This window comes from Dermochelys coriacea, chromosome 8 (genome assembly GCF_009764565.3).
Source record: "Dermochelys coriacea isolate rDerCor1 chromosome 8, rDerCor1.pri.v4, whole genome shotgun sequence".
In the NCBI taxonomy this organism is placed as follows: Eukaryota; Metazoa; Chordata; order Testudines; family Dermochelyidae; genus Dermochelys; species Dermochelys coriacea.
The window spans coordinates 73,758,409-73,774,855 of NC_050075.1; the positions used below are offsets into that span (position 1 = coordinate 73,758,409).

At 45.7% G+C, this 16,447-nt stretch overlaps 1 protein-coding gene across 6 annotated transcripts in view; it reads right to left on the bottom strand.

Annotated features, from left to right (window-relative positions):
- The window catches only part of SLC44A3 (solute carrier family 44 member 3), an 86,464-nt gene that overhangs the window by 50,218 nt on the left and 19,799 nt on the right, over nt 1-16,447 (bottom strand). For all 6 annotated transcript variants that reach the window (XR_006273671.1, XM_043490533.1, XM_043490532.1 and 3 more), the window contains 2 exons: nt 16,128-16,314; nt 353-518 (listed from right to left, as the gene is read on the bottom strand). Coding sequence is in view for 5 of the 6 variants with exons in the window: in XM_043490533.1 (XP_043346468.1) it covers nt 353-518; nt 16,128-16,314 (353 nt within the window). In the remaining variant the exon portion in view is untranslated. The remainder of the gene's footprint in view (nt 1-352; nt 519-16,127; nt 16,315-16,447) is intronic.

A 16,447-nucleotide genomic window follows, 5' to 3' on the forward strand; every position in this document is an offset into this window, starting at 1 on the left:
TTCCTTCTGGCGGTATGTGTTACATTTTTACTTAGAACTACCAACATTTACTGAGAAAAGGTTAAAATTAATCTGGGTTTTGTCAGAGGAGTTACATGGGCTTGCACGAGGGCTTAATTTGGCCCAAAATTTTCTAGGATTTAGAGAGGTGATGCATGTCACATGAGATCGTGTTCGAAGCCTTGCAATGAGCTGCTTGACTTTCTAGTCTCACATTCTTAGAATAATTTAGCTCCCAAGATACTACCCTAAATATAAATCCAAGGCATTTTATAGTGGTTTTCCTAAAAATAGACAAAGTCAATGCTAAGAAAAAAAAACAACTATACAAGGAGGTAAATTTTGCACATACCGGTTAAAATAGCAAGTAACCACTGCTCCAGCGATAGTCATCTGCTGACAAGCCAGGATGAATTCACTCGTCCAGATAAGGCCGACTAAATGGTACCACCATAGGTAGCGAATGCCAGACAGAATTTTATATTCTACTTGTCCTCCTGAAATGACTTGTGCATTCCCTGAGAAATCAAAGATATCAGAATATTAAATCACAACTCAGCAAACAAAACAGAACTTAAACATGTCCCATATATTCACTTTTCTTCAGTAAAGTTATAAAATAGAATCCATTTGTTGTTTAGTTCAGCAATATTTACTAAAGCACACAACTAATTTTGAAAAAAATATTCTTATAGGTCCTAATGCCTCAGTTTTAAGTCAGGTCATTTTCACAGTTGCCAGTAAAGTCAATAGGATCTGTGTTTGAGCAAGGATTTAGGAGAAACCAGGTTAAAACTTCAGGATCTGCTCTAAAATGAATGTTTGAGAAATAAACGAAAAATCTTCATTATCAAAATCTGAAATCAGATAAAGGTAAATTACAGAAATGTCTAAAAATTAAGTTTTCACTTATGAGGACAACAGCATTATTATGCAGACAAAGCACAACTGGAGTTGCAGCTAGCAAGGAATGCGAAGGGTAACAAGAAGGTACAGGTACATTCTACAGGTATATTAGCAACAAGAAAGTGGTCAGGGAAAGCATGGGACCCTTACTGAATGGGGGAGGCAACCTAGTGACAGATGATGTGGAAAAAACTGAAGTACTCAATGCTTTTTTTGGTCTTGGTCTTCACAGACAAGGTCAGCTCCCAGACTGCTGCACTGGGCAGCACTGTATGGGGAGGAGGTGAGCAGCCTTCAGTGGTGAAAGAACAGGTTAAGGACTATTTAGAAAAGCTGGACATGCAGAAGTTCTTGGGGCCCGATCTAATGCATCCGAGGGTGCTGGGGGAGTTGCCTGATGTGATTGCAGAGCCATTGGCTATTATCTTTGAAAACTTGTGGCAATCGGGGGAGGTCCTGGACGATTGGAAAAATGCAAATATAGTGTCACGTTTAAAAAAGGGAAGAAGGAGAATCCAGGGAACTACAGACCAGTCAGTCTCACCTCCATCCCTGGAAAAATTATGGAGCAGATCCTCAAGGAATCCATTTTGAAGCATTTGTAGGACAGGAAGGTGATCAGGAACAATCAACATGGATTCACCAAGGGCAAGTCATGTCTGACCAACCGATTGCCTTCTACGATAAGCTAACTGGCTCCATGGATATGGGGAAAGTAGTGGATGTGATGTATCTTGACTTTAGCAAAGCTTTTGATATGGTCTCCCACAGTATTCTTGCCAGCAAGTTTAAAAAAGCATGGACTGGATGGACTATATGGTGGAAAGAAAACTGGCTAGATCATCAGGCTCAATGAGTAGTGATCAATGGCTTGATGTCTACTTGGCAGCCAGTATAAAGCAGTATAATGCCTCAGGGGTCTGTCCTAGGGCCAGTTTTGTTCAACATCTTCATTAATGATCTGGATGATGGGATGGACTGCACCCTCTCCAAGTTTGCAGATAATGCTAAACTGGGGAGAGAGGTAGATACGCTGGAGAGTAGGGATAGGGTCCAGGGTGACCTAAACAAATGGGAGGATTGGGCTAATAGAAATCTGATGAAGTTCAACAAGGACAAGTGCAGAGTCCTGCACTTAGGATGGAAGAATCCCATGCACTGCTATAGCTGGGGACTTACTGGCTCAGTGGCAGTTCTGCAGAAAAGGGCCTGGGGATTACAATGGACAAGATGCTGGATATGAGTCAACAGTGTGCCCTTGTTGCCAAGAAGGATAACGGCATATTGGGCTGCATTAGTAGGAGCACTGCCAGCAGATCGAGGGAAGTGATTATTCCCCTCTATTTGGAACTGGTGAGGCCACATCTGGAGTATTGCATCCAGTTTTGAGGCCCCCACCACAGAAGGGCTGTGGACAAATTGGAGAGAGTCCAGCGGAGGGCAACGAAAACGATTAGGAGGCTGGGGCATATGACTTATGAGGAGAAGCTAAGGTAACTGGGATTATTTAGTCTGCAGAAGAGAAGAGTGAGATAGGATTTGATAGCAACCTTCAACTACTAGAAGAGGGGTTCCAAAGAGGATGCAGCTAGGCTGTTCTCAGTGATGGCAGATGACAAAACAAGAAGCAATGGTCTCAAGTTGCAGCGTGGGAGGTCTACGTTGGATATTGGGAAACACTATTTCACTAGGAGGGTGGTGAAGCACTGGAATGGGTTACCGAGGGAAGTGATGGAATCTCCATCCTTAGAGGTTTTTACGGCCCGGCTTATCAAAGCCCTGGCTGGGATGATTTAGTTGGGATTGGTCCTGTTTTGAGCAGGGGTTGGACTAGATGACCTCTTGAGGTCTCTTCCAACCCTAATCTTCTATGATTATACTAAAAGAGCAGGGAGAGAAAGATTGATGGGAAAGATTAAAGATATATATGTACCACTGAAAAACAAAACAGAATAAAGTATGTTATAGCTGTGACAAAACTAGGTTTTAGAACATTAAATAGAGAAAATTTAATCCAAAAGTGAATGATATTGCTTTTTTTTTTTTTTAAAAACAGAATGTATACATCTTTAAGGTAACAAGAACTCTAAGGCTGTTTGCATCAGATGTGTATTCTTGAACATGAACACACATTTACATCTAATTATGCTAGCAAATTTTATTTCCACTTATGTTGACAAAACATGAACGTATTTCTTACACAAATGAGGGCCTCACACAAAAGCCTAAAAGTAGCTACGCAAAATTAATGATGCACAGTCCCAAATGCTGAGTTTGAGTTAGACACTCCTATTTATAATTCCTGAATTTGAACTTTTGTTTGGGGGCGGGAGACAGAGAGAGGATACTTTTGTGGAAGGTCATTGGATCTGTAACTTACTCTCTTTATGAGTTTGCCAGGGCTCAAATTTGCTAACCTTAAGGATACATCTGTTCACCCAAAAGAGGAATTCTCCAAGGGTGAGCTGTGGATATTCCTTGATACTAACTTCCAGTACAGCATTGGTGCTGTCAATGTCAACTCTGTGAGTAGGGGTAGGATAAGGAATTGTCTAGTGATGTCCCTGCGGCCCGTGCTGCTTCCCACAGCTCCCATTGGCCGGGAATGGCGAATCGCAGCTACTGGAAGCTGCGGGCGGCTGTGCAAATGTAAACACACTGTCTCACGGCCCACCAGCGGATTACCCTGACGGGCCGCAGGTTGCCCACCACTGGTCTAGGGGGGTAGAGCAAAGAATTGGAAGTCAAAACAAATGAGTTCTACCAAATTCAGGTAAACCTTGTTCTCATTGTTCCTTGGATCAAGAGTCATACCCTGCTATATGATGCAGCTGGACTAGACTACTAAAAAAAGCTCATAGGTTGTAATAGACTAGTTAATCGTTGCCCATGAGGCAGTCCTCACTGAAGTGAAGACAGCGATGCATGCACTGGTTATTTCATGTTCAGAAAGATGTCTGAACAGGAAAGCACTGTGATGAGCTGCAGGCATTTGAGAGAGGTTAGGACTGTGCACTGCTGTAAGCATGTTCATTCAATGGAATACTGCTACTGAAATTTGGTTCTAATGCTTTTTAGACCTGTGAAAATTCAAGTTACTTTACAAGTGGAAAAACCTTTGGTACCATCTCTCTCTTTCCCCCACCCCACCCTCTTTATTTTTTTTTTTTTTAAATGCAGACCCAAGAGTCTTTTTAACATTCCTATTATCCCATTATGACATCATGTGTCAGTGATCGCTTTCTTTGCTGAGTAAGAGGAGCCAAAGATCATGTGCTGTATTCCCTCATGGTGTATGTGCCTGACTGATACCCTTTGCGTTTATGGTTACCAGGCACATACAAATCTGTGCATTTGCATTGTATAATGCATTGTATTATGTTTCACATATAAAGATGAGAGTATATTGGTAGCATGGATCAAACAGCAAGGATCCCTCTGACATCCTATTAAAAAATACATTTCCTTTCCTAGTCATTCCAGTGTGATCTGGTCATGGAGGCACAAAAAACAGAATAAAAACTTAGAATATGGTTCTACTTTGTCTGCAATATATTTTTCTTCCAGCAGTATAATCACAGCAGAGAAGTCATTCTCCGAAAATCAATCCTGCCATTGCAGCCATTTGCCAATTCCAAGTGGTTAATAAGTGACTAAAATCTCCATTGTTGAGCCATGACATTGCAGAAAGCTGCCTAATCTATATATACTTTTCTTAGATTTGTTACTCTGATGCAAATACTTCAAAAAAATGTTAGTCAGATACCAAGATGCTGCCATAGCATTTTCAGTAAGACTTTGAAAAGCTTCTCCATCTGATTCACTAGCCCAATACTACAGCTTTATATCAGTCACAGCCAAAGAAATGCACAATATCAATATCAAACTATATTTTGTGACTTGCAGACTTCTACCATACATTCTACAAGAGTGGCTATTGGGAGGTTTTTTTACTGATGTCTGGAGAAACCAGAAGTTTTAAGCGGTTGGAACTCCTAGGAACCGGAAATCATATTTTCCTCAATTAATCAATTCCACTGTGTGCTATAAAGAACAATTGGCCAGAAAGTACTAACTCAGAACTGACTTCCCAGTTCTTGCTACTATGAAAATATTTTCCACTTTTAATGCTTCCTGCTGCAGAGTCAAGAAAGGTTTCACCATTGTTCTATAAAATTTGTGTTTCCTTCCAACTGAATTTACTTTGTAGCTGCTCCTTTTTCACACATGAGAATATACAATTAAATTAGCTGGATTTAGTTGGAATATCTTGGATCTGTCAAGAAATTTGCTTTTACCGCTGGTTTATCTGCAGCACATCTTTACTGTGATAGTTTTACTCCTCACTATACTCAGAGATACATTTTCATTATGTGAAAATCTCGCCTAGCACTCCTATCTTACACTTATGCTCAGTATCCTATTCCTGATGTGGATTTCACTGTTTCTGCCAGATTCATACATGAGAGAACATACATTACAGTACCACTACTGGAATATCACAAGGCCACTTCTAGTTCTACAATAAAACAACCTTTTCCAAATCCCCACTGAGCTCCATTCTCATTAGAATACATAGGTACAACCGGTGCTAACTCCAGTCTCTTGCAATTTGGCATCTCTCTGGCATTTGTCCAAGACATATAGATTTGCAGTACACTTGGCTTCAGCCGCTCCTACAGCCCCTGATTTAGCAAGGTCGATAAACAGATGCGTAATTTTAAATATACAAGTAGTCTCACTGAAGTGAGGCTGCTCATGTATTCAAAGTTAGGCATGTGCTAAAGTACCTTGCTCAACCAGGGCTATAGTTATCTGATCCTCCCAAGGCGTTAGCTTCTTCTCAATGTAACAATAGATATTAAAAATTACATAAACAAGGTGATCTGCATGGACGCATAAAGATCAGCTGCATCACAGCTGAAATATGGATCAAGAGCCCCAGAGTTACAAGATGCCCAGAGGTTGTCAATATTGCCGAACTACAAGAAGCACAAGGGAAACCTTAACAGGTGCAGCACAGTAGCAATTCAATTTCACTAGCCCATCTCCTCAAGCTGCACATAACTAACAACAGCTATTTGCTGAAAAAATGTAAATATGTGTATGACATCAGAAAATATTTTGAGAATGATGTTAAGTCCAAAGTAAAATTAAGTGGGTGTTTAGCCGAAAATTAGAAACTGCTATGACGGAAAGGTAAAGATTTTACAAACTGAGCCCCTTCTGAGAAACACAGAAGGCTGCAGTTCTCAAATGACCAGCACCTGGAGGTTCAGAGCAGTATTCTGATCTCCCTCAAAGAGCCCAGAAACAACAGAGAGCAGGAAAAAGTTTTCTTCCATTTCCACAATCAGTTGATTCCAGAGAGAGAGTGGAAAATACAAAAGCTGTTCTGATAATACACTATGGAATATGAACCTTGTAAAACCTAGATGAGATTTTATATTAAAGAGTGTATTTAAAACAAAAAAAAATTAAATATATTTTTTGCAGACTGTCAAATAAAATACTATTTATTTTAGAGTAAGAAGATTTCCCCCTACTGTATGGAATAGTTTCAGGTTCTATACCTCCTCCAGAAACCCCTGCTAACTTTTTGCCATTTTACAGTAAAATTTTCTTTGAAAAAGTAAGTGTTTCTCTCCCCCCACATGCAAGAATAATACAGAAATAACAGGGAAAATTGTGAAATTGGCTTGCACAAAATTTGCTGTCAATTGCACAAAGTAAACCCATTTTACTCTAATCTTAGGTGTTATTTGAATAAGAATCAGAAAATATTAAGCTATATAATTGCTTACATAAATGTATACAGTTAGTGTACCCTCCTAGGTAGCAAAAAATGTACCAAATCTAGTGTAAAGGCTCCAGAGTTAGCTGTAAATCAGCATATTGTAATGGTATCATCAACCAATGAGAATGCACCTTAGAAAATAGCTACAATACAAGAAAAAGTTGATTAAAATCAATTATTTAAATCAAGGCTTTCCCCTTGGTCATTTAAATCATGATTTAAATTGCTGATTTATATCATCTTGATTTAAATCAATACACCCTGTGAAGAACTATTACGTGGCTCTGACCCAGCAAATGACTTAAGCACAAGTCTAAGCGCACTTCTGGATTAGGGCCAACATGAGTAAGAGTGTCAGAAACTGGCTCTTACAGAGCATCATATGGATTTAGATATTTAGAACTTAATAATTTTGAAATATGAATATCTGAACTGTTTCCTAATGGTTAGTGCATGGGATTGGGAGTCAGAATGACTATTATATTCCTTATTGGACTATCCTCCAGTGTAAAAAGGATTTTGAGAGGCTTAGTTGTTCTCTGTAAAGCACTTTGAACTCCTCTGATGACAGTACATTAATTTTGCTCTTATGTTAATTTTAATAAAGTATGACAATTGTGACAGTTCAAGCAATGATGAAAGATGAAAAACCGGTTACCCATCTTTTGTAACTCTTGTTCTTCGAGATGTGTTGTTCATGTCCATTCCATTCTAGGTATATGCGTGCCCACATGCGCAGTCATCGGGAGATTTTTGCCTTCGTGGTATCTGTAGGGTCGGCAGTGGTGCCCGCTTGAGGCCATGTACATGTGCTGGTATATCAGGCTCCGCCGTCTCTCCGCTCTCTCAGTTCCTTCTTGCCGACAACTCCAACAGAGGGGCAGGAGGACAGGTAATTGAATGGACACAAGCAACACATCTCGAAGAACAGCAGTTACGAAAGGTTTTTTTCATTTTTTCTTCATCGAGTGCTTGCTCATGTTGATTCCATTCTAGGTGACTCAGAAGCAGTGCCAATGGAGATGGGCTCGGCGTTCACGGTCTTGCAGCACTGCATCACTGCGGAACTGCTGGGTCAGCACATAATGGGACGTAAATGTGTGGACAGACAACCAGGTAGCAACTCTACACATGTCCTAGATCGGCACCTGGGCTAAGGCGGCACCAGATGATGCTTGAGCTCTAGTCGAGTGCGATTTGACTATTGACGGTGTAGGCACACTAGCCAACTCGTAGCAGTATCAGGGACACAGGCTGTGATCCAGGATGAAATCCTTTGAGCAGACATAGGCACAGACATTCTGTCTGCCACCGCCACGAACGGCTGTGCATTGGCTTACAGAACAGCTTTTTCCTATCGATATAGAAGGCCAATGCCCTCTGGACGTCCAGAGCGTGTAACCTGCACTCCTCTTTGGATTTAGGGGGCTTCAGAAAGAAGACAGGTAAGAAAACATCCTGGACGGTATGAAACTGGGAAACTACCTTGGACAGGAACGCCAGGTGCGGCCGCAGCTAGACCTTATCTTTGTAGAGTACCATATAGGGTGGTTCTGATGCAAGCTCTGAGCTCAGACACTCTGCGGGCAGACATATCCGCCCCCAGGAATGCAACCTTCCAGGAGAGAAGAAGAAGAGAGCAGAAAGCCAGAGGTTCAAAGGGAGGCCCCATGAGCTTCGAAGGCACGAGATTCAAATCCCAGGGAGAGACAGGATCCCAGACATGAGGGTAAAGAGACACTCCAGATCTTTCAGAAACCGGGCAGTCATGTTGTGAGTGAAGACCAACCGCACTTGGAACAGAGGGTGGAAAGCCAAAATGGCACCCAGGTGGTCCGTGATTGATGAAAGGAACAAGCCCTGAAATTTGAGGTGCAGAAGATAGTCCAGGATCACCCGCAGCAAGGCCCGCTCGGCCGAGACGCGCCGATCAGAGGCCCAGCACATTAATCTTTTCCACTTTGCCTGATAGGTCACTCTGGTGGAGGGCTTTCTGCTACCCAGCAAGACCTGGTGCACCCAGGTCAAGCATTCCCGCTGGTCCGTATTCAGCCATGCACTCAAGTGCAATGCCTCCAGGTTCGGGTGCAGGAAACTGCCATGGTTCTGGGACAGGAGGTCCTGCCAGAGAGGGAGCTGCAGCGGCTCAGTTACCAAAAGTTCCAGCAGCTTGCCGAACCAGTGCTGGTGAGGCCACTCAGGGGCTATCAGGATAACCCTCGTCCTGTCCTGTTTGATCTTCACGAGAACACTGTGGATCAACGGCATCGGTGGAAAGGAGTACATCAGAGCTCCCGACCACAGAAGCAGGAAAGCATTCGACAGGAACCCCTGTCCATCTACTGGAGTGAAGAGAACAAGTGGCATTTTCTGTTCTGTTCTGGCGGGACACAAGCAAGTCCACCTGGAGAGTTCCCCACTTTTGGAAGATCATACTGGCCTCCTCTGGACGAAGCAACCACTTGTGGTGAGACAAGAAGGTCCTGCTGAGGTGATCTGATAGCACATTCTTCGTGCTGGGCAGGAGTGTGGCTACCAGATGAATGGCATGCCGCATACAGAAGTGCCAAAGGCTGAAAGCTTCTTGGCAAAGGGCTAACAACCCGGCTCAGCCCTGTCTGTTGATGTAATACATCGCGGCAGTAATGTCCGTAAGGACCAGCACCACCTTGACCCTCACGTGGAGCAAGAAAGCCTGGCAGACCAGGCAAACTGCTTGGAGCTCCCTGACGTTCACGTGGAAGGACAGATTGTCCCGCAACCATCAGCTCTAGGTGCTCAGCTCAGCCAGGTGGGCTCCCCAGCCCAGGTCCGAAGCATCGGAGATCAGGGTCAGCAACAGGAACAGGGTCAAGAAGGGGACTCCTTCCAACACCGACCCAGTGTCCAAACACCAATCCAGGGATGACAGGATGTTATCCATCACCAGGACCACCCAGTCTAGATCGTATCTGTTTGGGGTGTAAACCGACGCCAGCCATGCTTGCAGAGGCCAGAGGTAGAGCCTGGCATGACTGACCACGTACGTACAGGCGGCCATGTGGCCCAGCAACTGCAGGCAGGTGCGAGCCGTGGTGAGCGGGTGGTTCTTGACATGCAACATCAGGTCCAAGCTGGCCTGAAAACATGCCGCCAGGAGGAATGATCTGGCTCGCGTGGGGTCGAGAACCACCCCTATGAATTCTATGCATTGGAGTGGCCTTAAGGTGGATTTTTTCTCGCTTATCAACAGGCCCAGGTGGTGGCAGGTGGAACCCACCAGATCGAGGCTTCTCTGTTCTTGATCACGAGACCTGCTCTTGATGAGCCAGTTGTCAAGATACAGGAAGACCTGGACCCCTCGACGTCTGAGGTAAGCAGCCACTGGTGCCACACATTTTGTAAAGACCCCTGAAGCCGATAAGAGGCCAAAGGGAAGTGCTGTAAATTGGAAATTGCACTCACCCACTATAAAATGGAGGAAATGTCTGTGACCTTGGAATATGGAGATGTGGAAATGCCCTTCAAGTCGAGGGCAGAGTACCAGTCTCCCAGATCCAGGAAGGGGATGATGGAGGCCAGGGAGACCATGTGAAACTTCAACTTTTTGAGAGACTTGTTGAGTAGGAAGTAATGGGAGAACCATTTCCCTTCATGTACTGAGTGACCTGCTCCACCACCCCCAGGCGCAGGAGGTTCTCAACCTCCTGAATGAGGAGTTGCTCGTGAGAAGTGTCCCTGAAGAGGGATGGGAGGGAGGGGCAGCCAAAAACTGCAGGGTGTAACCATTAGAAACTATGTCCAGCACCCAACAGTCCAAGGTGACTTGGGACCAGACCGAACAGAAGGGACGAAGACTGTGGAGGAAAGCAGGGCGGATTCTGGAAGGTGACTGGGGCATCATTCTCGACCGCACCCTCAAAACAAGCTGTTCTGGCCCTTGGGGTGTTTTGCTGGGCTGGGCTGCACAGGTGAAGGAGGAAGGGTTACAGCAGCTGAAACTAGCATCTCTGTCTCTTCTTTTTGCAGATCCTTGACAAGACTGCCACAGTCTAGGCGGCCAGAACCACTTTCTCGCAGGCTGCAGTATATGCATGCCCAGTGAGTGAAGGGTGGCCCTGGTATGCTTTAGCCCATGCAGCCTCGCATCCATCTGATCAGAAAAAAGACCATTCCCATTGAATGGGAGGTCCTAGATGGAGGTCAGCATTTCTTGGGCGAGACCTGCAGTCTGAAGCCAGGAGCTGCACCTCATTACCACCGCAGATGCGACTACCCCGGCTACCGAGTCCGCTTTGTCCCATGCCATCTGGAGTGAGCAATCTGGCAGCCATAGTGCCCTCCAGGGTGCCAAATTCCTGGGCCAAACCCTGTGAAAGGGACTCCTTGAATTTATGGAGGGATTCCCATAACTTAAAGTTCTAATGGCCCAAGAGGGCCTGATGGTTCACCACCCAGAACAGCAAACTGGCCATCGAATAAATTTTTTTTCCCCCAAACAGATCTAACCATTTGGCCTCTTTATTCTTGGGGGTCGAACTTTCATTGGCCACAGAGACCACCAGCAAGCCTGGGGGAGGGTGGCGATAGAGGTATTTAAACCCCTTGGCCAGGACAAAGTATTTCTTTCGGGCCCTTTTTGATGTAGGAGGAATGGAGGAAGGAGCTTGCCAGAAGCCCTTGGCAATCTTAAGGACACTGTCATATACTGGTAGCATGACACGGGTTGGGGTAAAGGCTGACAGGATATTCAACAAGGCTGCCTACTCAGCCATTTCCTCCACCTCCAGGCTCAAGTTCTCGACCACCCAACACAGCAAGGCCTGGTGTTCTTTGAAATTGTCCAGTGGGCTGGCCCTCGAAGGTCTCGCAACCACCTCATCTGGGGAAGAGGACATGATTTCACTGCCGGGGCAGGCTCCGGGGCATCTTCCCCCGTCTGGGAGGGAGGCTTAGGGGTGGGGACAGTTTCCTCTGTCTTGACCACAGAGCATGCCTCATGCACAGAGCCCAGTGCCATCAACGCCCCCAGCTGTTGCTTCGAGGCAGCGGCTGATGAGCAGTGTGAAGGAGGCACTGCCACAACCGGCATTCCCCACGCACCCCAATAAGGCCACTGGCCGTGCTGCCAAGTCAGCGCTGTTGATGTCGACGCAGCCCCAGATGCCCATTCGCACTGGTGCAGTCTCGGTCAGGGGCTGAACTGGGCTTCCATGCCAGAGGAATCCCCGTCCGGTGACCACAGTGGGGCCATCGACGCTTGGGTCTGTTGGCTGACTATTGCTGTTGGAGAACAGTGCCCAGTGCGAGGTGATCGGTGCTGGTATCAGAAGAACCAGTGCCAGGGGGACCAGAGACGCAACAGAGTGCTCCCATGAGGCAGGTGACCGGGCCCTGCGCCGAGAGGATGATCGGCGTGAGGGTGAGCAGCGTTGGTAGTACAGAGACTGGCGTCTTGCTCTAGGTGACACACGTTAAGACGGCGGCGACCGCAAATGTGGACGAGCCCCGGAAGGTCTGGGCTGCTTTGTCGGGGGGAGGGAGGGCGGGGGATCAGTGGCACTCCACTGCCCCGTTAAGGGTCTTAGCAGCTGGCTTGCCCTCGTGGGGAGCCTTTGCCGGTTCCTAAGGCACATGCTGCATTGGTGGCACGGGTGAAGGCCTGTGTTCTCTCGGCCCTGAGGGAATCTATGAAAGCGTTGGTAACACCAGAGTTTTTGGTCCCATGCTGCTCCCAGGAGTCGGTGGTGGACCTTTCATGGAGATAAGGGCCTCGACCAGGGAGGTACAAGTGCGCAGCTCCAGAGTGGACGGGGGCCCGAAGCGGGTCCCTTGCCTGATGACCATGGCTCTTTTTGCCCAGTGCTGCGGAGTCACGCTTTTTGGTCTTCTTTTTGGGCACTGGCGCCAGGGGCGCACTGTGCACCGAGGCCGAGGTACCTGGCGAGTTCTGACGGGGCTGCACAAAAGCCAGGCACAGGATGGACTCTGAGGAGAGCCCATAGCTGAATATCCTGCTCCTTTTGTGTGCAGGGCTGGAAGTTCTTATAAATTCGGCACTTGTCTCCAACGTGTGACTCCCCTAAGCTCCTGAGGCAGCTGCAATGGGGGTCACTTACAGGCATAGGCCTGTTGCAGTCCGAACAGGGTTTAAACTCCCGAGCAGGGAGACCGAGGCATGCCCCGCCTGGGGCAAAGTCCCCGCTGGGACCCTAACTGCTAACTATTATCTACACTTAACTACTTAACACTAACTGCTATAAACAAACTACTTATAAGACCCTAAGGCTTGAAGTCAGTAGATTAAAAAAAAACTGCTAGCCCTTGCAATGCAAGGCGCTCTGAATAACCACCATGGGCAGTCAGAAGGAACTGAAAGGGCATAGGGTCGGCAGTGCCTGATATACTGACGCATGTGCATGGCATTCAAGGGGGCGCCACTGCTGACCCTACAGATACCGTTAAGGTAAAAAATCTCCAAAGTCTGTGCACCTGGTCGCGCACACACCTAGAATGGAACTGACATGAGCAAGCACTTGAAGAATGAAAATGAGTTACTCAACAGAAATCACAGGTTTCAGAGTAGCAGCCGTGTTAGTCTGTATTCGCAAAAAGAAAAGGAGTACTTGTGGCACCTTAGAGACTAACAAATTCGTAATTTGTTAGTCTCTAAGGTGCCACAAGTACTACTCAACAGAAAGTTTTTCAAACTACATTAATGGCATCTAGTGGATTATGGGTGTTACTACAGTTTTCTTTTACTCAACTGGTAGTAACAAACAAGTATCACTTGAATTACTAACAATAGCCACTGTTTAACTTTGATGTATGCTAATGCCATAACCTGATCAGACGCAGAATTAAAGCTCATAAAAGCTCACTTGCAATTAGGAAAACAAATGAACACATGGGTTGATATTTCTGTATCTACTTAACACGTACTTTAACACTCACACTGTCACTTTAGTTTGTTTTAAGTAACATGCACATTCTCACTATAAATATTAATACTTTAACTAGCTAAATGGCTGAAAATTACAACTATTGATACATCTGTTAAAAACAATCCAGGCACAGGATTGAAAACAAACTCTTAATGAAGTATACAACAATACTCAGGAAACACCCAACTATATCATCTTGCACTTCTCATCAAATTGATCCTGTTACACTAGCCAAAATATTTATAACCTCTACCTCTATTCTGTATCCCTAAGAGACTAATAATCTTTTTGAACACGTTGGACTCACTTGGCATTTTCCAAATTTAGATTCGACAAGGACAAACTTCACACACAGTCTTTTGTTGCACGTTGGAGAATTACAGTGAACGTTCCTTTGGCTCCGCTTAAATGAAGAATGTTTGTGTTGTTTCCTCTAGCATTCCTGGCCATTAGTATTTCAAATTTAGTGCATTCTGATTCATTCTAACGAATGGCTACCAGCTTTACTAGAGTTACTGTAGTTTATGTGACTAATACCTTGTACTTGGATCTAACCTCTGACCAAATAGAGCTATTCAAAAACTACATGAAAAGCAATCCTATACTACCTAAAAATGAGTAGTTACACCCATACAGCTTTAATGCATAAGCTTTATCCAAATTAATAAAAAGCCTTAACCCAGGAGGTGGGCAAACTATGACCTGCGGGCCACATCTGGCCTGTGGGACTGTCCTGCCCGGCCCCTGAGCTCCTGACCGGGGAGGCTCGCCCCTGGCTCCTCCCCCACTGTTCCCCCTCCCCACAGCCGCATGGGCAGCAGGGCTGCAAGCTGCAGGCATGGAAAGGGGGCAGTGTGGGGGGGTTGGGTAGGGAATGGGAGTCCCAGGGGTCCTGTCAGGGGGCGGGGGTGTGGATAGGTCAGGGCAGTCAGGGGACAGGGAGCAGGGGGGTTGGATAGAGGATGGGATCCCGGGGGTCGGTTTGGGGACGGATGTTCCAGGAGGGGGCAGTCAGAGGACAAGGAGCAGGGAGGGATTGGATGGGTCGGGAGAGAATAGGGGGGAGGGGATAGGCTTTTTGGGGGGCACAGCCGTCCCTACCCAGCCCTCCATACAGTTTCGCACCCCGATGTGGCCCTCGGGCCAAAAAGTTTGCCCACCCCTGCCTTAACCTGATGAAAGCAACCCACTACCTAAAGCTCCAATGGCCTCCTGAGCATACCACTGCACTGACCATTCACGATTCTGAAAGGGGTGCTTCCCTTTCAGTAACAACCACATAGTGCAGCATCTGGCATTCCCAGGCCACATGTGACCAGCACAAATAAGGCACAAAAATTACAGGCTAAGATGATTGCTTTGAAGAAGCATCTAGGATGACATCTCAAAGCAAAGTAAATCTGTCCCACAAGAGCTAATGTTCAGTTAGGCAAGAAAGATTCATGAAGAGGCTACGGGGCCTGAAAATTTGGTGCCACTGTGCCTAACAACTTTGGAGAAGCAGCAAGTCACCTGCCAGACAAATGCTTCAACCAAGTGCTTCTGAAATACCTCAACAGTTGAGGATGGAAGAGGAAGAAGGGGAGAAAGAGAGAATCTCTCTACAAATCTGCAGAGCTTTCCATCAAATGCTGGGAAGAGATATTCAGAATAATTTTACATCTCTCACAGGACGGAAGGCACTTTCCTGTTGTTCCCATAGTAGAAACACATTAATTTCACAACTGCTGTACTAAATCAAAGCACTCCCCCTTTTCTTTTATGCTCCCCATTTACAAAAAGCAACAACATAGTTTGGATCTGGAATGACACTTTTTATCAGGGGTGTCCAAACTGCAGCTCTTCAGAACTTAATATGCAGCTCCTTGCATAGGTGCTGACTCCGGGGCTGAAGCTACAGGTGCCAACTTTCCACTGCTCAATCCCAGGCCCTGCCCACACTCCACTCCTTACCCCAAGGTCCCTGCCCCTTCCTGCCCCCTCCCCTGATCCTGCTGCAGTCTTGCTCCTCCCACCTCCTCTCCAGTGTACACACTTTGAAACAGCTGATCGCGGCAGGCAGGAGGCACACAGAGGAAGGGGGAGGTGCTGATTGGCAGGCCTGCCAGCGGGAAGGAGGTACTGGGGCAGGGGGGCTGCTGATGTATTATTGTGGCTCTTTGGCAATGTACTTTGGTAAATTCTGGCTAGTTCTCAGGCTCAGGTTGGCCACCCCTGCTTTATATTATGAGACCTAAACAAGAAAGAACAAAAGTAAAGCCTCCATGAGAGTGCACAAATGTGTTTCTCCTCTAACATGCTGTATTATCTTTGACTCACAAAACAGCAGCTACTTTTGCAGTACCCTTAGAAATGCGAAGGTGAAGTAAACAGAAAACAAGATCGTAACATAAACATATATTACACCTTGTACACTAACACCAACATGTTCTGTGTTTAAAGACCAAATTTTAAAACGAGATAGGGTACACCCATGACCATGATAAAATACAACTACTTACCTGCAGTTCCTAAGCTAAGTAGCACAGCAACCCAGAACACCCAGAAGAAAATGAGAATCAAAAAGGTCCATAGTGGCTGGAACAGTAGGGAAGGGACCTTGCTAATTATTTTATTAGCAACCCAAAAGAGCTGTACAGTCAGCTGAAATCTCTTCCTTAGTACAAATATGAGGGAAAGTAAAACCATCTATTGAAAGAGATGAAAAACAAATCAGAAAAATAGTAAACTAGGAATTTCTTTCTTAAATTATCAGAAGTTGTCAAATTTTGTAGGGGGAGCATGGTGCAGATTTCACAAAGGGACCACAAGAGAACATGTC